General features: G+C 36.0%; 1 protein-coding gene across 3 annotated transcripts in view; it reads right to left on the bottom strand.

Moving 5' to 3' along the window:
- TMEM62 (transmembrane protein 62) overlaps positions 1–23,099 on the bottom strand; it is a 33,189-nt gene that overhangs the window by 5,266 nt on the left and 4,824 nt on the right. Inside the window, exons 5-12 of one of the 3 annotated variants that reach the window (XM_046654751.1) lie at positions 19,882–20,023; positions 17,402–17,526; positions 17,132–17,254; positions 14,788–14,907; positions 12,123–12,282; positions 5,480–5,593; positions 3,469–3,553; positions 638–742 (exon numbers count right to left, since the gene is read on the bottom strand). In XM_046654751.1, the coding sequence (XP_046510707.1) occupies positions 638–742; positions 3,469–3,553; positions 5,480–5,593; positions 12,123–12,282; positions 14,788–14,907; positions 17,132–17,254; positions 17,402–17,526; positions 19,882–20,023 (974 nt within the window). Of the gene's footprint in view, positions 1–637; positions 743–3,468; positions 3,554–5,479; positions 5,594–12,122; positions 12,283–14,787; positions 14,944–17,131; positions 17,255–17,401; positions 17,527–19,881; positions 20,024–23,099 lie in introns of all 3 variants that reach the window. The other 2 variants (XM_046654750.1, XM_046654752.1) reach the window with 2 other exon arrangements.

Here is a 23,099-nt window from a genome sequence, read left to right as displayed (position 1 = left end):
AGACTCAGTGCTTTCTGCTTCCATAAGTGGCTAAGTGTCTTTATAAGTATTGGGTATAATAATTAATGTAACAGAAGAGCTCAGATACACCTGAACTCATTGCTCATTTTGGTTTCTCCCTTTTTTAAGCTGAGTTTTTAGGAGCAACACATTAGTAAATATTCACTGAACTACATACCAGGCATTGTGCATAGAGGTGAACAATACAGACAAGACATCAATGGATATTCAAATAAGAGGAGAGATGATAAACAGAGAAGATAATTATAAATTCTGATAAAGTAATGAAGGAATAAGTGTGATGAAATAGAGGATAAAACTCTAAAGTAGTCAAAGAAGGCTGCTCTGAGGAGATGGATTTTAAGTTGAACTTCTACATTCTATTAGGTTTCTACACAAATACTAATTTTGTAATGGTCTTCTCAGCACCCTTAAATTAACTTGGTGTTGACTAAATGTCCTTTAAGCATGTTAGGAAATAACTTTATTTCCCAAGACCATGTCCCAGGAAATGACTTATGAAGGAGCCATGTGCTGTTTGTTATACGCTCAAGGGCCTAAATGACTCCGTTGTCACAATTCTCAATATATTCTTGGGCAGGATCCTCCACAATCTCAAGTGTCCTCATTCACTTACCAAGCACTGTATATAGGGTCAGCAACAACACAGAATAGTAGAAGATGTTTATTTTGCTCAAGACATGAAGGGAAAATGAAGTCAAATTTATAAATCCTGGAGGTCCTAAACAGAATAAATTTGAAAAATACAGTAAGACATGCAAAGCTCAATTTCTTTATAACATTTTCTAGAAGACTTCTGTGGGCTGTCTACTATATATTCAGCAAATCTTTTGTTATGTGATAAACTCTACAGATGATACCACTTTAAATTCCCAAGATGGCAGGAAACCTGTTGAGCCAATTCACTTACAATTGTAGAGGGTAGGAAGTTCAAAGCAATGGTGTAGTTGGGAGACATGCACGCACGTGCATGCACACGCACACACACACACACATATATGCATGTGTAAATGACTGAAAACAATAGAGCAATACCTGCCAGAGGACTATACTATTTCATCTTCGTGTAGGTTTGAAATATAGTGCTGTGCTCAAAGGTTAATCAAGTATTTATTTTCTATGGGATTTGTTATCCAAATCTACAAACTTCTAAAAGGCATATTAAAATATACCAAAGGCATATCAAAGAAATATTGAAATTTCTCCAGTCTAATCTTAAGTATGAGCACCTGTCCAAATATTCCTTTCCCATGTGTGATATAGCTCTTAATTCACAACTATGCTCTTACTCCACTTGAAAGGGATTCCTAAAGCTCTCCAAATTAACAGCTCTAAAAATACAGTACCAAAAAGCCCAAGAAAATGGGCTTTGCACAGAGAAGCTCCATTCTGTGGCCAGAGACGAAAGTACGCAGATCCTCCACCCCAGCCGCTGCAGGCATGTATATGGCTGACAGTAGGCCAGTCAGCAGAAGACCATGATAGGAAGCGCAGTGCACACTGAGCAACACTAGAGGCAAAAACTCTTTAAAGGATAGGTCCCAGTGAAAGACAGCCTGATGTAAGTTAAATGGTATGTCCTTCCTAATAGGCCAGCATATCCATTTTATACTCAGAACATTGTTCAGCCTGCTGACAGTTAATTTCATCAAAGCCTGATACTGCATGACCTTCCTCACTTTGTATGTTACATCCTTGCTACTTCAGTCCTCTCTCAGCTTCTTTCTTTTCTAGTCTGGTACTTCTCAAAGTATTAAGCTACATATCCCCCTATAATAATTATTATTTATTATAAATAAATAATCCTTTAGCCTTAGAGGCAGCTCTGCTTTAAACTTTAAGCAATGATTCTCTACTTTGGCTGAACATTAGAACAACCTGGGGGAACTTTTAGAAAATACTCATGCCCAGGTCTCACCCTCCAGAGATTGGGATTTAAATAGCCTGGGGGTGAGGGGGAGCTGAGGCAGCAACCCAGGTGATTCTCAGCAGCCAGGACTAAGAAATACTGCTTTAGACAGCGCCATGCTTCTCAGCCTGGACTGCACATTGGAATCATCTGGGGAGCTTTAAAAAATACTGATGCTTAGGTCCTACCTCTAGAGATTCTGATGTAATTGGTCTAGGGTGCTGTGTAGACACTGAAATTTAAAAGTTTCCCAGGGGTTTCTAAGGTATAGCCAAAGTTAAGAAGTGTTGTTTAAAGAAAAGAACTGACCTGGGGTCAGAAGACTTAGGTTTTGAGTCTTTCCTCTGTCTTTGATTAGCTATGAGACTTTGGACAACCTACATAACCTCCCTAGTCCTTAGTTTTCTAATCTTTAAAATGGGCACAATAATACCTACCTCACAGGATTGTTGTAAGGATTAAGTGAGATAATGTAGGTAAAAATATGTTGTAAATTTTAAATAACTACACAAAGATATTGGTATCCCCACATAATGAGACTGGGGCCCTCCCTCAAACATTTATTTATTTACATTATGTGCAGGAAAATATATGTGTGTAATAATGCTCCTTGAACTTTTTCATAGAATTTTAAAATATATATATGTAAGAGGAAAACATTCAGTAGGCTTTGTACACTGCCTATTCAGTTAAACATTTTACTGTTTAATCATTACTACAGTACTCCACTCCCCCACAATCAGTCCCTAATCCCAGGGATTTCATCCAAGCCTAGAAGGGATAAGGAAAACTTAATTCAACAAGTATTTATTGTCTGTTATGCACAACCTCAGTGCTAGGTGCTATGGGAAACAGAAAAGAAGTAGAAAAGAAGAGCTCCTATATTGAGGAACTTAATAGTCTCGGTGAGGAGAAAATGTATATACATTCGAAGTGGTTAAGAGAAGCAAAATGAATGGCTAATTAAGTATGGAATTAATAGTCAGAAAAGACTATAGGGATTCAGAGTAGTAAGAGCTCATTATGACCAGGAAGGGCTGGGGGAAATGGTACGGAAAAAGAGGGTTTGAGGTGAGCCTTAAAGGAGGCTAAGATTTAGATAAGTTTAGAAAAACAATTTAAATTAGAGGTGATAGCCTAGAAAAAAGCACAGAAGCAAGAATGAGCATAGTATGTGTAGAAAACAGTGAAAAATTAGGCTGAAATACAGGTAACTGGTTTAAGACATGGCTAGTGAGATAACACCAGACTGTGGAGGATCTTTAATGCCTGGCAGAGATGTTGGTCATTTTGAGCTATATGGAGATTCCTCTTTACCCCCATTTTGATTGAGCCTCATTTTATTGCCATGTAGCAGCAAAAATTGAATTCTTTTTTAAAGATGGAGTATTGTGGGAAAAGTATGATAGTTTGAAGGATGCACCTCACGGAGCTCAGACAAAGACAATTTATATTGACATTTATCACTTGGTAATAGTGAGGACATGTGTCATACTTTAAAGTGAAGTCTTCTAAGAATAAAAGGAACCATGACTAACCTTTATGTTCTGGATACCCTCGATGCCTAAAAGTAATGAGAATGGTGAGCTGGATCAGCACAATCATTACAAAAAGGACCCGAGCCTGCAGAGAAATAGATGGTAATGTGAAATAGATACACGGGTGCAGCTTCAGTTAAGGTTTTTTAAATGGCCCCATTAACAAAAAAGGAAATGACGCCATGAGTAGAAACCACTATATAAGAAAAATATATGGTCAAAGAGAATCAGACATCTGATCCACCAAAAAAGAAAATTATAAGTTGCCTCAGCATTACTCTTTCAGAATTTGGATACTTGGTCCAATGTTGAAACTAAGTAATTTTATACAGTTATGAAGTGATCAAATTAAAATATGCCACTTCAACTGTACCAGGAGAAGTACAATTTGTTTTGTTTTGTTTAAAGTTGTATAAGAATTTAAAAAAACAACAACAGTACACAGTACACTGCAGCCTGAGTGAACAGAGACTGCATTTTCTTTTACTTGCTCCATCAAGAAATCATTCACTGGGAGATTAACTCACAGTAAAGAAACATGTCATCTACGTCCCTGTTTCCCAAAGTATCGTCCCCAAGTCATCATTGGAATCACCTTGAGCCTGTTAGGAATGCAGAATCTCAGGCCCCATCTCAGCCCTGCTGCATCAGAATCTGCCTTTTACTAATACTCCCAGGTAATTCATAAGTACGTCAATGTTTCCCAAGCCTGATCTAAGTGACTATTAAAAAATCCCCAAAAGAAAAATAAATAAGTGACACAAAAACAATTTGTAAAAATAGGATACAAATGCCCATTAGTCATATTTTTAAAAAGCTCAATCACACAAGTAATAAAAGTAAATTAAAATAATAATCGATTCACATTTTGAGTCTGTGAGGCTCTACACTAAAGCTCTCTCTGGGAGGTGAAAGTAAAGGAGGATTAAATTTTCTTCTAATATGATAGTGCATATCTTTTGTATATTTTATGTTAATACAAAGGATAGGTAAGATCTAAGGGAAATAGAATATAAATTGCCACAGCTTTTCTGGAAGACAATTTGACAGTGTATATTAAAAACTGAAAAAAAAAAAAATACCCCTTTATTCATTCAAGAAATACTTAGTGAGGGTTTTCTGTTAGGTATACCAAACAAAGATCTCTGCCCTCATGGGGCTTATATTTTAATGAGGGAGGACAGACAAAAACAATATAATAAACAATAAATAATGTGTAATTATATAATAAATAAGTTAAGTAAATAGAATAGTGTGTCCACTCTTTAATGCACCAATTCACTTCTAGGAATTTATCTCAAAAAACTAATATATGCAAAAATTTAGTTGCAAGCAGTATTTATACAGTAGAGGGAAAATTAGAAACAAATGTCTAACAATAGGGAAGTGGTTAAATAAATTAAGGTGTACCTACAACAATATAATGCAGCCAATAAACATCATGATATAAAATAATACAAATTTATCTGAGAAAATAGTTAAAACAAATTCCTCAGTGGAAAAAAATCAGAGAACAAAAAAGAATGAAAAGTATATTATTACCATTTTATATTAAACTCATACACAAATGTATATGAGGGAAAAATACAGAGTATCATAAAGACAAATACAATGGTTATAATGGGTAGTGTGATAAAAGAATGATGTGGGGCTGATTTCACTCATCTATTTCTAAATTTTCCAAGTTTTCTCCATTAAGCATATATCATTTATGTAGGAAAAAATATTATCTTTAAAAGATCTTTAATCCAACTTAGCAGAGTGCCTGTAACTCCCTTAGTTATCCTGGTTTTACGGCATTAGAACCAGGTCCCGAAGCAGGTATTACTTGTTCATTTTCTCTGCTTCTTTCAATTCAAATCAACTTAAAAGCATTTTATTCTTCTAGACAAATAACTAAACTTTTAATTGTATAAAGTTCAGCTTTCTCATCACAGGATTATATTATTTATGACTTTGGACCTATCAAATCCAGTAAAAACACAAATAACATTTAGTTGAATTTACTCACCACGATGTAGTGGTCAGTAAGGAGAATAAATGATGCCAGGGGATCAAATCTGAGATGAATATCCTCTTGAAGAGAAAATACGTGCTGAACAGTCTTACTTCTTCCAGCAGAATCCTAGTTATAAGCACAGCAGAGAAGTACTTCTCATGCACGTTTCAATATGTATAATGTCCCAAGATTAAGTTTCCAACAACTTTTTTGTCAGTTATCTCTGAATAGCTAATTTTTTTCACTTACTTTTGATTCTTCCTATAAGCACTTAAAACAGAACTTCTTTTAAACCCTGTAATTCTAGATTTGAATTGCAAATACCAGCATGTACTCACAATATATTTTCTCTTAAAAAAAAAAATCGGAATTTCCCTATGTTCACTGAAAAGGCCTAGAAATAACAAACCCAATAGCAATGGGCTAGCTGGGATAGTGTCCAGATTGTCTCAAAATACCATTTCTCACTACAAGGAACTAGTGCTCTTTAGAGAAAAGGCTGATTCCAGTTCTTGAGTGAGAAATGCACGAGAACAGCTTGGAATATCTTGTCATATCAGAAAGGAAGGAAACTAACAAAGACTACAGGGATTGTATCAAAGGACTTAGTGGCCAACTTGGAGAGGCCCCACTAGCCAAAGATTAAACAATTTGAGCATCAAAAAGAATAAGTGCAATGGATTGAAACATATCAAATATGGTTTTTTAAAAACTTTGAATTCATAATGATACTAAAAATAAAAGACTCATTTGGTTACCTTTGACAAATGCTAGAAAAGCAACTCTTTATTCTGAAAATTGGTTTTAGAAAAGGGGAGGGTGGGGGGAGAATTACGAACTTATCCTGCCTTTCCTGTATGAACTCTATATCTGGGTACCAAATAGATGAGGGAAATTTTTCCTTTATAGGACTATTCTAATTATATTTCTATAGTAAGGAGTGGCAATTTAAATATCACCATTTTATATCTCTAATGCAATAATGGATCTAGGCAAAGATCACCAAGAGCTGCTAGAGATCCTCTGGTGAAAGCTGATAGGGTACTTCACAATGAACGGAGAGAGAAGCCAGCAGTGTACTGGAGCTAGCTTGATTGGCTCACAAAGTCCAAGTGTTAAATTTTCAGAAATTTTGTTGATGTTATGTTGGTAGCTTAAAACCAGCTACGGTAGGAATATTTATACTATAGAAATTGGTATAAATCAGGGAAATGCTACAAATCAGAGTCCCCCACTTCAAACTTGCCCCACGCTGGTTGTTAAATACCAGCACACCACTGGGTAAGGTTAACAATACTTGAATACAGTGATCAATCTTAACATGACTAAAAGGGAGAAAGCCAGATTTATAGGCTTCTGATAAAAGTATAAAACACCAAATGACATATTCTTGCCAAAAAACAAACAGACTCAAATCTGATCAAACCTCTAAATCTAACGACCAGTTACAGAAACTAGAGGGGGGAGAAACATGCTAAATGAAACCACATGTATATAAACAGCAAAAGTCCAGAATACGGAAAACTCCACAGGATAAAAGATTCAGTTTCCAAAGCAAATAAATTGCAAGGAAAAAGAAAAGGGAGGGGAGAAGGAACCTACAGATGAAGAGACTGAAGAGATAAATCAGCTAAATGCAATATTTGACCCTTGTTTGGATTCTGATCTGAACCAACCAAATGCAATATATCTACTGACATTAGATCTGACAGACTGGGAAAACTGAACACTAGCTGGATAGTTTGATAGTAAGGAATTACAGTTAATTTTTTAGTTATGATATGGTTACATTTTAAAAAATAGTCCTTATCAAAGTACCTCAACATAATAAAGACCATATATGACAAACCCACAGCCAACATCACACTCAATGGGGAAAAACTGAAAGCCATCCCTCTGAGAATAGGAATAAGACATGGGTGCCCACTTTCACCACTCTTATTCAACATAGTACTGGAGGTTTTGGTCAGAGCAATTAGGCAGGAAAAAGAAATAAAAGGAGTCCAAATAGGCAATGAAGAAGAGAAACTGTCACTGTTTGCAGATGACATGATTTTATATAGAGAAAATCCTAAAGAATCCATCGGAAAACTATTAGAAATAATCAACAACTACAGCAAAGTTGCAGGGTACAAAATCAACTTACAAAAATCAGTTGCATTTCTATACTCTGATAACAAACTAACAGAAAGAGAACTCAAGGGGCCAGCCCCGTGGCTGAGTGGTTAAGTTCGCGTGCTCTGCTTTGGTGGCCTGGGGTTTTGCCAGTTCAAATCCTGGCAAGGACATGGCACCACTCACCAGGCCATGCTGAGGTGGTGTCCCACATGCCACAACTAAGGGCCCACAACTAAAAATACACAACTATGTACTGGGGGGCTTTGGAGAGAAAAAGGAAAAAAATAAAATCTTTAGGAAAAAAAAGAAAGAGAACTCAAGAATAAAATTCCATTTACAGTTGCAACAAAAAGAATAAAATATCTAGGAATAAATTTAACCAAAGAGGTGAAAGACCTATACGATGAAAACTACAAGACATTATTGAAGAAATCAATGATGACAAAAAGAAATGGAAAGAGATTCCATGCACATAGACTGGAAGAATAAATATAGTTAAAATGTCCATATTACCTAAAGCAATCTACAGATTCACTACAATCTCAATCAGAATCCCAGTGACATTCTTTACAGAAACAGAACAAAGAATCCTAAAATTCATACCGGCCACCAAAGACCCTGAATAGGTAAAGCAATCCTGAGAAACAAGAACAAAGCTGGAGGCATCACAATCCCTGAATTCAAAATATACTACAAAGCCATAGGAATCAAAACAGCATGGTACTGGCACAAAAACAGACACACAGATTAATGGAACAGAATCGAAACCCCAGAAATAAAACCACACATCTATAAGACAGCTAATCTTTGACAAAGGAGCTAAGAACACACAATGGAGAAAAGAAAGTCTCTTCAGTAAATGGTATTGGGAAAACTGGACAGCTACATGCAAAAGAATGAAAGTAGACCATTATCTTTTGCCATACACAAAAATTAACTCAAAATGGATCAAAGACTTGCAGGTAAGACCTGAAACCATAAAACTCCTAGAAGAAAATACAGGCAGTACACTTTTTGACAGCGGTCTTAAAACGATCTTTTTGAATACCACGTCTACTTGAACAAGGGAGACAAAAGAAAACATAAACAAGTGGGGCTTCATCAGATTAAAGAGCTTCTGCAAGGCAAAGGAAACCAGGAACAAAATGAAAAGACAACCCACCAACTGAGAGAAAATATTTACAAATCATATATTCAACAAGGGGTTAATCTCCAAAATATATAAAGAACTCACACAACTCAACAACAACAAAAAACCCAATCAAAAAATGGGCAGAAGGGGCCAGCCCTGTGGCCAAGTGGTTAAGTTCGCGTGCTCCACTTCGGCGGCCCAGGGTTTAGCCAGTTCAGATCCTGGGCGCGGACATGGCACTGCTCATCAGGCCATGCTAAGGCAGCATCCCACATGCCACAACTAGAAGGACCCACAACTAAAAATATACAACTATGTACCGCGGGGCTTTGGGGAGAAAAAGGAAAAAATAAAATCTTTAAAAAAAAAATGGGCAGAAGATATGAACAGACATTTTTCCAAAGAAGATATACAGATGGCCAATAAGCACATGAAAAGATGTTCAACATCACTAATCATCAGGGAAATGCAAATCAAAACTACACTAAGATATCACCTTACATCTGTTAGAATGGCTATAATCACCAAGACAAACAACTACAAATGTTGGAGAGGATGTGGAGAAAAGGGAACCCTCATACACTGCTGGTGGGAATGCAAACTGGTGCAGCCACCATGGAAAACAGTATGGAGATTTCTCAAAAAATTAAAAATAGAAATACCATAGGACCCAGCTATCCCACTACTGGGTATTTATCCAAAGAACTTGAAATCAGTAATTCAAAGAGACTTATGCACCCCTATGTTCACTGCAGCATTATTCTCTATAGCCAAGATGTGGAAGCAACCCAAGTGCCCATCAACTGATGATTGGATAAACAAGATGTGGAGTATATATATATATATATATATACACACAAACACACACACACATACACAATGGAATACTACTCAGCCATAAAAAAAAGACAAAATCATCCCATTCACAACAACACGGATGGAACTTCAGGGTATTACCTTAAGCGAAAAAAGCCAGACAAAGATACACACTGTACGATTTCACTCATACGTGGAAGATAAACTAACACATGGACAAAGAGAACAGATTTAGTGGTTGTTAGAGAGGAAGGGGGTTGGGAGGTGGGCACACGGGGTGAAGGGGCACATTTATATGGTGACTGACAAATAATGTACAACTAAAATTTCACAATGTTATAAACTATTATGACCTCAATTAAAAAAATAGTCCTCATCTTTTAGTGATTCATACTGACATATTTACAGATGAAATGACATCACGGTGCAGGGAGGAGAGAAGTGGATGGGGTACAGATGAAACAAGATGGGTCTTGAGTTGATAACTGTGAAGATGGCTGATGGATACATGGGAATCCATTATGGTATTCTCTCTTCCATTTTTTAAAAAATTTCCCATCATTTTAAAGTAGAGATTTTCTTTAATTTTGAGATACAGAGATTTCTAGAGTCTTTAAATTGGCAAAGTAAGCAAAATAAGCTAAAGTACTGGTTCTCAAACTTTAGTGCACGCTGGAATCACCGGAAGGGACTGTTAAAACAGACTGCTGGGTCCCCTATCTCCAGAGTGTCTGATTCACAGGTTTGGGATGGAACCTGAGAATGTGCATTTCTAACAAGTTCCCATGTGATGTTGATGCTGCTAGTTCAGGAACCACACTGAGAATTGATCTAAAGGTCTAGTTGCTCCTAGGCTGCCAGGAACTTATAGAAATTCGATAAACATAGTGAGTAGGTAAAGGATAATAAATTGGTGTCTGCTCTCACAGTTTCTGAGTTTCAAATCAGACTTATCTATAGCGTACTATATTTAAGAGGACAGAACTTTTCCACTGATGAATGAGGGGACCAGGTTCCCTATTCAATACTCAGTAGCCTAATTTTTTAAAGTTATACATATAGACAGAAAACAGATCAGTGGTTGCCTGGCAATGAGAGTAGAAGGAAGGCAGCTGCAAAAGGGCACAAAACTTTTGAGGGTGATGTATCGTACTGATCGCAGTAACGGTTTCAAGGATGTATATGTATGTCAGAACTCATCAAATTGTGCTCTTTAAATATGTAGAGCTTTTGGATGAAAATTATACCTGAGCAATGTTGTAAGAAATGTTAAACATATAAAAAGTACATGTGATTTCACATTTTTACTAAAGATTCAACTAAGCGGCCAGAAGTGTTTCAAGGAATGTGAGGTTTCTTCCTCATAAAACTCCAGAAGCTGGGGTACTGAAGCAATCCAAGGATTTGAGAGTTCCCATTCCTCTAGTGAGCAGGTCTCCTATGATTGCTCCCACTTCTTCACCATGACTGTAAAGCTAGGGGATAATTTATTCTAGGTGCCCCTATACCTTGAAGTCTTTGTAAAATGATCCAACTTCTACTATGAAAGACCTTAAGAGTTCATCCCAGCCCTCCTCCTTCCACATCCTCCCTGAGTTTCTTCTTCCTCCTAGGCAGAACTTGTCAGAGATGGGTGGCATTGCAAAGTGCCTTCTCTTGTTTCCTCAACTATGAAGTGGGGATAAAACTACCACTATAGGATTGTTATATGGATTAAGTAAAAAAATTCTAAGTGTCTAGCATCTCCTTAGAAGGAGCTCAGTAAATAGCTCTTTCCTGCTAAAAGTCCTTCTCTGTGACACACACACACAAAAGTTAATGAAAATAATTACATGTGTTTTCTGAAGGATCACTTGGTAATCTTCAAACTAAGACTTAACGTTGGAAGATTAAACAGTTAAAAACTCTCATCAAATCATAAAGTTGTAGAAATTGACAGATTTCTTTTTCAGAAACTTATTTTTGAGCACACTTTATCCCCTAAAGAGTTTCATAATGTTGAGAAACTGCTCTATTTTGGTAATGACGATCAACTTCTACTCTGGCAGGTGCTAGTGAATTAAATGCCCCAAAAGCTGAATCAGAATAAGGACAGGCAGGCTGTCACTGATGTGCTGTCAATGCATACTCCCCAAACAAAAAAATCCTTTGATGCCATGAAAATTCTCTATCCTAGAGCTTTCAAAATAGTGACACAATTTTCCTCTACTTGGAGACAGTAATCGAAGACATGGATATATAAATATATGTTTTCTGACTTATTCTATTATCTTTGGGTATATTGGGGAATTTGTTCCCATTATTAAAAGGCCAAAGTTGGAAGAAAACAGAAGACTGATCCCCTGGGGTTAAGAAAGCGGGGACTGTGGCCAGTAGTCGCACACTCTTCTCCTCTGCCCAATTTTTACTCTAATAGTAGAATTACTCCTGAGTGCCCATTTTCAGAATATACTAAATCCAGTGTATTCAAAGTTTTTATTAACTTAGTTTCATTTTTATCAATTGATTGAAAAGAAAAAGAACCCAAATCAGATTTCAATGTGGTTACAGCCTAATCATTTATATAGCAAGTTGAAATTACTAACTTACCTGGACGGTTACTTCTATGTTATGTGTCTTATTACTATAGTTTCTTGGGTTCCACTTCAGTATGAAAATAGGACCAGACAAATGAATAGCTTGCCCTAAATGAACTCCATCAATCTTAACTGTGACAGAAGTAATGGAGGATAAGGAAAAGGCCAAGACTCTAAAATGAGAGCATACATAAATGCATGGTTTTAGGTATTTGTCATTGTTTTTATAAAGGAGAACAACCCTACTGTAACCTAAAAAGATATGAGTATAGGCAGAAGCATCACATTGTACAACTGTTCATATGACCACTATTCATATGATCTGGATTCTTTCTGAAGGGTGGCTTTTGGAATTGTATAATTCAGCAAATGCGAATTGGTGAGAAATTAGAAACTATTCTTTTATTTTTTAGAAAGGAAAATCAATTTTCTTTTGACAAATCCAGCTGGATTAGATCCAAAGTTCTTTCTTAAGAAACTCCTGAAGTCCTGGTTTTTCTCATAGGAAAAGAATATAGGTCAGACATCTCACTTTGTTAACCTAATGTCAACCCTACCGTCTATTCATTTGGTTCCCAACGTATCTGCCCAATGAAGCAATGTCACAAATAGAGCTAAAGCTACGACCCTTTCAGAGAATATAACGTCTAAATCTGATCTCCAGCTCCTAACAAAAAACCTGACTGAGAGATGTAGGTTCCAGTTCACTAGTGATCAAAAAAATAAATTAAAACAGCTTGGTACCATTTTTTCCAGATTAATTAGTAAATCTTTTTAAAAGTATAAATATCCAATAATGATAAAAGTGCTATGAAACTGGCACTCATATTGCTTGGTAATATAAATTAGTATCTGTTTTAGAAAGTAATTGGGTACCTTGTGCACTGCTGGTGGGAATGTAAAATGGTGAAGCCAGTATGGAAAACAGTATGGCGGTTCCTCAAAAAATTAAACATAGAATTACCGTATGATCCAGAAATTCCACTTCTATATATATATATACCCAAAAGAATTGAAAGCAGGGATTTGAACAGATATTTGTACACCCATGTGCATTATTCACAGTAGCTAAAAGGTGGAAGCAAAAGTGTCTATTGACAGATGAATTGGATAAACAAAATATGGCATATACATACAATGGGATGTTATTCAGCCTTAAAAAGGAACGAAATTCTGACATATACAACATGGATGAACCTTGAGGACATGATGCAAAATGAAAGAAGCCAGTCACAAAAGGACAAATACTGTATGATTCCCCTTATATGAGATGTCTAGAGTAGTCAAATTCATATAGACAGACAGTAAAACGGCGGTCGCCAGGTGCCAGGGAGAGTGGGGAATCGGGAGTTATTGTTGAATGGGTACAGATTTCAGTTTTGGAAGATGAAAGAAGTTTTGGTGATGGATGGTGGTGATGGTTGCACAGTATTAATGCCACTGAACTGCACTCCTAAAAATAGTTAAAATGATAAATTTTACGTTATCTATATTTTACTGCAATTTTTTAAAAAAGATAGTGATTGTAGTTACAAGAAAAAAAGTAATTGGGCAATCTTCATCAATCGTCATTAAGGAATTCAAACACTTTCATGTAGAATCCCACTTCTAAAACTCTATCTAAAGAAATTATTCAAATGAAAGAAGACTCTATATGCATCAGATGCTCATCCCCAAATGAGAAAAAAATCTACAAGTTCACCAGTAAGATAGGAAAATGGTTAAATTGTGGTACATTCTCTCTGTTGAGAGGAAAAAAGTAGGAATTAGAAGACTGTGCTCTATGATTATACTATGTAAAAACACACCTAAAAGAGAATGCCTGAGAAGGAAAACTCAGAAATGAAAGGTTATGTTGTATTACTTTTCAAAATAAAATTTAACAGTATAGGGGCCAGCCCAGTGGCATACTGGTTAATTTTGCACGCTTAGCTTCAGCAGCCTGGGGTTTACAGGTTTGGATCCTGGGCACGGACCTAGCACCGCTCCTCAAGTCAGGCTGTGGTGGCATCTCACATAAAATAGAGGAAGACTGGCACAGATGTTAGTTCAGTGACAATTTTCCTCAAGCAAAAAGAGGAAGATTGACAACAGATGTTAGCTCAGGGCCAATCTTCCTCATGAAATAAATAATTAAATAAATAAATAAATAAATAAAATTTAAAAGAGCATATATATTAAAAAAGGGTGCCCTTATGTTTGAAAAAGGTTGTAACTCTCTCTAATTCACATTGTTAAATTCATATCCCAACTGAATTTTCAATTCCATAAGGGTTATATAGCTTTTGCTTTTTTGGAAGGCTATATAGCAAAATGAAAAAAATATTTCTGATATATAATATGAATTTTTAAAAGTAGGATACCAAAGAATTACATATATTTTGACTATAGCAATGTAAAAACATGCAAATAAAAAGGCCGGAATAAAATACACAAAAATAGTAATGGTAGGAGTATGAATTTCTGGACGGTTTTTAAAATTTCAGCCACTTAAAAAAATTACACATTTTTTAACTGAATGGGAATGAAACAGTAAGCAATTTATCTTTATATGATATTTAGATTGTTGAGAAAACTAAAGTGGGGCATCTCATAGCTTTCACATGGGAATGTAGTCACAATGACTTAATCTCCATCAACATCCCATTGAAGGTAAATTCTGAACAATTACTACATACCTGATGTGTGTTGAGTGAAGGAGTCTTTCTAGTGGTTCATGGTTAGCACAACTATAGAGGAGTGACTTAGGATTGGTGATAAGAACCACAGGCCACTCGCCAAAGATCAAATCTGCAAAGCTAAAGAGGTCATGATCAAAAGAGAAGAGCCGGTACCTAGAGACCAGAGGACAATACGGTAATTTAGCCACTTGATATTATAAGAGGGCATGAAGGTTATATCAGTACAAATGTAAAAATAGAAAAGCCTACGTTCTGAGATCATGAGTTTGAATGCAGAGTAAATAATATCGTCTCTCTTTCTTCCCTTACCCCATCACTTCACACTTCACATTTTTCACAACTGAGATCTGATTGAAGCGATGAACTTAACTGTGCCCTTGAACAATGCCTGCTACATAGCAGGCACTCTTTAATTTTTAAATAAATCCTTGTTGAATTTGATTTCTATACTTTAAGACTATTTTAAACCTAAGACATTCATCATAAGCCTAACACCTGACATTCTTCATTCCCATCAACAATGCTACATAATATTAAAATGGACACAATTAGAAACCTTTCATTCTGCTACATAATATTAAAATGAACACTATTAGAAACCTTTCATTCTTCTTTTAAACCTTTATTTCTATAATTTCAAAGAAATTAACGAAAGTTAAGTTGCTTTGATTTTCTAAATGCACGATGAAAGGTATAACTATTCTTTAAAGAGTAACCAAAGTTTTGTATTTCCTAACTTTTAGAACTGAGAGAAGAAATGATGAACTATGGGAGAAACAATAGTGCTCACCAAACATTCCACATGCTCCCCTGCTTTTCCCAGTCTCCCTGGTATTAGGCGGGGACCATGTGACTAGTTCTGGCCAATGGGCTGTGAACAGAAGTGACATGTATCACACTTCTGGTCCAGGGTAGTTAAGAGTGAGTGTGAGTTTGAGCTCTCTTCCCTGCCCTGGAATTGAGGTGTTGAAATAGTGGAGGAAGTCTGAATCCTTGAGTCATCTTCTGGAAAAGAGTTGCCCTGACTTATAAATGAAAAATAAACATCTGTTCGGTTAAGCCACTGATATTTCTAGATTTATTTGCATCCACAATAAAGCCTAGCCTAATATTACTAGTAGACTATTTTTAAAAACGCTTCTATTGTACTAATAAAACTTAAATGTTTCTAAGGGCAGGTAAATGTTAGGTCCTTTCAGTAAAACTCCAGATAAAACCCCAGAGTTGGAACACAGAACAGCAGGCAGAAGAGAAAGAAAGGAAATGGTTTCATAATTTACATCACTTAATTTGTAACTGTAGCATTTATAAGAAGCTGATCAAAGTTTATGAAGACTATCTGGTAAAAGGCAATCCCAGCCCAGCCCACAGCCTCACAGTCATGATGGACAGGTCTTAACTCAAAGTAATTACAGTTGCCAACTAATTACAGGCTTCAAGCGTAGTTCTTATACAGTTTCTAGAAAAGCCAACTGAAATGAGTAAGTACCTTCCAAGATGGAAAGCTGTTTTTTAATTAATCAAAGTCATTAAAAATAGAAAGACAACATGTTCAGCTAAACAAATATTTATTGTTGATATCTTCAGAGACTGGGTTTGAATAAATTAAACAGCAATTGATAATAAACAATGAGATGATACTCATCTAGACAAACTCTTTCACTTAGTTATTCTCAAAAAAATATACATAATGAGATGATACCTATACTTATACTGCACTTAGTTACTCTCAAAATATATATTAAGTTCTTCTCAATATATTTCTATTTTACTATAGTGTATGTTTTTCATAAATATGTTATGTTTTCTCTTAAAAGACTTTAACTTTAAAAAAACCAACTATCATCTAATTGAAGAACTTAAATCACTAACATCTTGTAGCAGTAACTAGAAAGGTAGATATAAAATTCAGGAGAAAAAATGACACATTTCTCCTAATATTTCTCAAAGTGTGGTCCATAGAGCACCTGGTGAGCTTTTTAAAAAATGTAGTTTCTTGTCTTCTAACCCAGACCAACACAATCAAAATCTCTAGAGCTAGGGCCTGGAAATTTTTATTTTTAATAAGCTCCTCCATAATTCTTGTGCACACTAGAGTTTGAGAATTATTTCCTCAGGGATGCATCTTGAAAATTCAACATAACATAGTGATGGCAAACATAACTGTTGCAACAAGGTTTTTGCATAATGAGAAAGACTGCCAGATACATATATTACTTTAAAAATACAGAGACATCACATGTTTTTTCTTAACTTATCACCCATGATAGCAGTAAGAAAACTATCACTGCGTTAGCAAAACTTACACGTATACGTTTTATTTTTTAGGGTAGTTCCTTACCTTCTGTTATCCTTCCAGTCTCCCAACTCAAGTTCCAAAGTGCCCTGGAAGTGACGAGTGTGCAAAACAGGCATCAGTCCACCAAGCGTATGGAGGTGCCCACACAAATAAGCTGTAGCCGAACTAACCAATGAAAAATAAATGGAATAAATGAACAAAGGTAACTTGTGAGGCCAAACTAATGGAACTGTCTCTTCAGGAAAGCAAGATGGGTAGAACAACATAAAAGAATTAAACACAATTTATTTTGATTTTGGAAGGCTGCCTCACCTCATTATTGACCGAATTCCCGGTGATGGAGAAAGGATAGTGGACGTTGTAAAGTGTCCAAACCAAATACTGTGGTTGCTCCGACTACTTTCCTTAGCCAGTAATTCAAGCTCCTCCATCCGTTTCTGAAATGGAAGAAAAAGAGAAAGAGCTTTAATTAGAGCTCAGGCTGAAATCTAATGTCAACAAATTAAACAACTCCTTTGAAATTTTATAATAAGTATATTATGTCTAGGGCTTAAACTCTACTAATTAATGACCTGTATGGACCTCTGTAAGTTTCAAACTGTTTCACATGCATTATAATCCATTTGATCCTAAAAATAACTCCTGTGCTAAGCAGGGCAAGTATTATTCCATTTGAGAGATAAGTAAACTGAGAAATAAAAAATAATCTTTAAATTATATAAATTTCTTTATAGAAATAAAGAACCACTAATATTTTCAGCCTAGTACACTACATCACAATTAATAAAGAGGATCTTGAAACTAAACTTCTAAAAGAAGATATATGTATGTCCACGGAAAGCCTTGTACCTGAATGTTCCTAACACCTCTACTCATAATTGCCAAAAACTAGAAACTATCAATCAAGTGCAGTATATCCATACAATGGAATACTACTCAGCAATAAAAAAAGAACTACTGATACACACAAAAATATGGATGAATCTCAGAAACATTATACTGAGCAAAAGAAACCAGACACAAGAGTGCATACTGTGTCATTTCCCTTATAAAAAATTCCAGGACATGGGGCTGGCCTGGTGGTGCAGTGGTTAAGTTCATGAGCTCTGCTTCAGCAGCCTGGGGTTCACCAGTTTGGATCCCGGGTGCAGACCTACACACCCCTTATCAAGCCATGCTGTGGCAGCACCCCACATATAAAGCAGACGAACATGAGCACAGATGTTAGCTCAGGGCCAATCTTCCTCAAGAAAAAAAATTCCAGAACAAACAAAACTAATCTGTACTGATAGAAAACCAGTCAGTGGATTCCTGGAACTTAAGGTGAAGACTGACTGCACAAGAGAACAGTCTGGGGTGATGGAAATGCTCTGTCTTGATGGTGGTGACAGTTATACCAGTATATACATTTGTCAAAACTCTTCAAATATTTAAAATGAGTGCATTTTATTGTATGTAAATCATCCCTCATAAAGTTGACTTCAAAAATAATTTGTACAGGGGCCAGCCCTGCGGCCGAGTGGTTAAGTTCACGTGCTCCACTTCAGTTGTCCAGGGTTTCACCAGTTTGGATCCTGGGCATGGACATGGCACCGCTCATCAAACCATGCTGAGGCGGTGCCCCACAAAGGACAACCAGAGGCACTCACAACTAGAAGTTACAACTATGTACTGGGGTGCTTTGGGGAGAAGAATAAAAAAAAAGACTGGCATCAGTTGTTAGCTCAGGTGCCAATCTTAAAAATAATAATAATTTGTACATATACACATATACATTAATATTATCTGTAAAGTACTTATAGCAATGAATTCCTGGGCCCTATCGTCAGGGTTTCTAATTTGGTAAGGCAAGGGTAAAGCCTGGGAATCTGCATTTTACAAGACCCCAGCTGACTTTCATGCAGATGATCCTTGAAGCATACCTTAAAAAACATTATTCTATGCAGCAGGCTTTAAAATAATAAGTTAATCAACTCTATCTAAAGACACTTGGTAGATAGGAAACAAAATATATCTCCATGAAATAAAATGCCTAATATAATAGAATGAATTTGACAATATTCTGTTTCCTTGATTCCTCTGAACCCTCAAATCACTTTGAATCTCTTTCAGCACTTAGCAAATTCTGCCTTTTATTATAGTTATTTCTGTACTGGTTTTATGCCCCACCACTAGATTAAATATTCTAAGAGGCTAGGGACTTCATCTTATCGCTTCTGTATTCCTATATATGCGCACATATATCGTGCATATGGGCATGAGCTCATTAATGAGTTGAGACTTGTTGTTCCAAGAAATAATGAGAGGTTCTCAGATGTGACTTTCTAGACAGTTTTAATCCAACAACACTTTTCCCCAGCTTACAAAAAATACTTTAAAAGAAACTTATTTACTTCAGTGGTTGCCCTTCTCTTAAAAAAAAATAATATACATATACATACACACAGACCATTAGTTAGAAATGGCAACTGTGGAGAGTTAGGAATATACCATAGAGTATACAAAGCTGTATGCTCTGGCATGCTGCACTTAGTACATATTTAATTAACATTTACTAAATAAATATCAAATGCGAGGTACTTCTTTCCCAGATTTTTGGGACAAGAACAGGAAGAACAATAATAGTGCTAAAGTAGCCAGTAATTTCTTCTAGCCATAACTGTAACCACAGTAAACTTTTTCTCAAGCATTTCTAGATAAGAACTTTACCTAGAATAACTTTAAGTGAGCCACATGTATCCAAGAAAAAATAATACAGGTTAGCTACAAAGGGAAGTGAGTTTTTACGGTACCTCATCTAGAATTCCAAAGAAATTATAGGGTCTCTTAGGCCCTGGAGTTTGACTGGCATCCAAAGCAATGAAAGAATAGTTGCCAAACGGAGTACTGTGGACATAATGGAAAGAGCCATCCCTACATACGGCAGAATATTTCCTAAAAAATAAGACAGGAAAGTTTTAGTGCAACCGTAATAGGACAGAATGAGTTTAAATTCTTTCCGTAATATCACACTATATTTTGCCGCCCTTTGAAAAGGAGGTTTCCTAATCTGACAGAGAAATACAATAAACTAGATCTAGAATGGATAAACGATTAAAAGAAATTTTAAAGACTTTTCTCCCACTGTCTCTGAAGGCTCAGACAAACTAATTCATTAGTAACCAAACACAAGGTCACCACGCAAAGCAGAGAAGCAGGCATTGTTTTAGGCAGTCCAATAAACACTTAAAAAGAGGTCAGTCAGAAGCCGGTGAAATGGTACTTATCGATCATTAAAAACTTTAGTGAGGACCTACTAAGTCTCCAGCAGAATTCTTGGTGTAGTGAGATACAAAAGGTGTTTACTTCTTGAAACAGGACTACAGAGGCTTAACTCACAATAAAGCCTGGCAAAGATGAAGTCATCGAGCCAGGAGAAAAACGTTCAAGTTAGGTCGAGGTCAGTAAATCTTTTTCAGTTCCTAAAAATATGTTGATAACATACACAGGTCAACACCCACTAATGAAAGTCCTCACCACCTTAAGTATCAATGGTGTTCAGGGGTCCATAAAGTTGGAGGGTGAAGAGCAGAGAGAAAGGACGGGTAGCATAGTACACAGAGAGGGCACTCATTAACTACTTGTTGAATAAATGTGAAGAAAGGTACAGATTATATTGGGGGCATACCCATATTATTCAAGTATCAGAACATTATAAGAAAATATCTAAGTGTCTCATGTGATGTTTTACCTAAGAGCATAAATGAAAAAATACAAATAAACTTCTGAAACAGTGTGCCATCAGGGAGCTATATTTAAGACACAACAGCCATCAAATAAATCCTAAAATAAATATATCATAGATATTACAATTAATAGTCAATTCGTTCCACTGTCTCTCTTCTTGGTATTGTTAAAATTTCTATTTCAGGTTTTTTCCTCATTAAAATTTTTATATTTGTCCTGCTTAATTTCAGAGTTATTCTTCAGAATTTATCATCTCAAATGTTGCTCACTTTTGTACATTTTTGACACATTAAAATTCAGCTATTTAAAAATAAATCCAACTATTTGAAAGCAAAGGTTAAAATATACAATAGTTAATAACATTTCTTGAATTCTGGATTTTGGCATTCTTTTTTTTCTTATGGGTTTTTTTGCTTTGTTTTTTGGGGGTTTTTTTGTTAAGGAAGATTGGCCCTGAGCTAACATCTGGTGCCAATCTTCCTCTGGTTTTTTCCCCCCTCCCCAAAGCCCCAGTACACAGTTGTATATCCTAGTTGTAGGTCCCTCTAGTTCTTCTATGTGGGACACCGCCACAGCATGGCTTGATGTGAAGTGTGTAAGTCCACTCCCAGGATCTGAATTGGTGAACCCTGGGCCACCAAAGCAGAGTGTGCAAACTTAACCACTCAGCAACAGGGCCAGCCCCAGGATTTTGGTATTCTTAAGATCAAGATTTAACTTTAAGAGTTTCTTCCTACAGGTTGATATTTCTGTAATGTCTGATCTCTAGAAAAATGCCATTTATTAAATTCAGATAAAATTTAGGTGGTTAGAAACAAAAATATAAAAATATGAAACTTTAAAGTGACTAATAACTTTACTTTCTCAATAACCAGTCAGACCCTATGTCCTGTTAATTCTTCTTTGAAAATGTTCCTTAACTCCATTCCCATAATCACCATTAAAGATACAGATAATAGGAAATGAAAGATTTTTCTCTCTGTCCTTTTCCTGTCTCATATTAACAAAAGGAAAACCTCCTCTCCCAAGTTATGATAACTCTAATTATAAATTAATGTTAATTAACCAATGCTTTTTGACCTGTCATCCTCAAATTGATGTCACTGTCCCTATGTCCATGAACTTTGTTCAGATAGGTATGACCTCTATTCATTTCAGGCCCCTTCCATATGAGGACTGGACTATTGCAGGACTCTCTTACTTGGTCTGCATAACTCCAATCTCTCCCTCTGTTTTCCTTTTTATCCCTATTTTTTTTCTTTCTTGTTATGTGATTGCCCTTTATAAAATACTGTTTCCATTATGTTACTTGTCTCCTTAGGAATCTATACTGGATTATGAACTATTACTCATCACATCTAAATTTCTATGCTTGTCACTTAAGACTTCATAAATTGGCCCCAAGCTACCTATCCAGTGTCATACTAGTCCTCAATATGAACCTATATTCTGGTGATACCAGTTTCCTTACTGCCCCCAAAGCTCATTTTAGCTTTTAATGCTCTGAATTTTTGCCTATAATCTACCCCTCAGAATTTCTTACTTTTCCAAATGCTACCCATTTTCTAAGACTGGACACAATTTTCACTTCTTTTAATAAAGTCTTCTCTAACTTGCAACTAGTAGATATACAAGTTCTAGAGATCTAATGCACAGCACAGTAATTACTGCAACAATACTGTATCATAGACTTCAAAGCTGCTAAGAAACTAGATCTTAATAGTTCTCATGACAAAAAAGAAATGATAATTATGTTTATGATAGAGATTTAGCTAATGCTACAGTGATAATCATATTGCAATATATAAATGTATCACATGAAGACACTGTACACCTTAAACTTATATAATGTTATACATCAATTCTATCTCAATTAAAAAGAATTTTTAGGGGCCAGCCCTGTGGCCCAGTGGTTAACATCATCACACTCCACTTCGGCGGCCTGGGTTCCATTCCTGGGCATGGATCTACACCACTTGTCAGCGGCCATCCTGTGGCAGCATCCCACATACAAAATAGAGGAAATTGGCACAGATGTTAGCTCAAGGCGAATCTTCCTCAGCAAAAAAAATATTTAAGTCTCTTCTATGTCTACCCCATGCTGACCTCTGGTTTTTGATTTCTCAGAGTGATCATCATGTATACCAAATAATCCAGCATTTCATGAGCCATTCCTTCCTGTTCTTTTCTAATTGTTCCCTAAACGATTTTTATCTCCCTTAACTAGACTTCTTTGAAGTTAGAGGCCATATTTTTTAAGATTAGCTCTTATATCTGATACTAT

Source organism: Equus quagga, chromosome 2 (assembly GCF_021613505.1).
Source record: "Equus quagga isolate Etosha38 chromosome 2, UCLA_HA_Equagga_1.0, whole genome shotgun sequence".
NCBI classification, from domain to species: Eukaryota; Metazoa; Chordata; class Mammalia; order Perissodactyla; family Equidae; genus Equus; species Equus quagga.
This window is presented reverse-complemented; position numbering and strand designations above follow the sequence as displayed.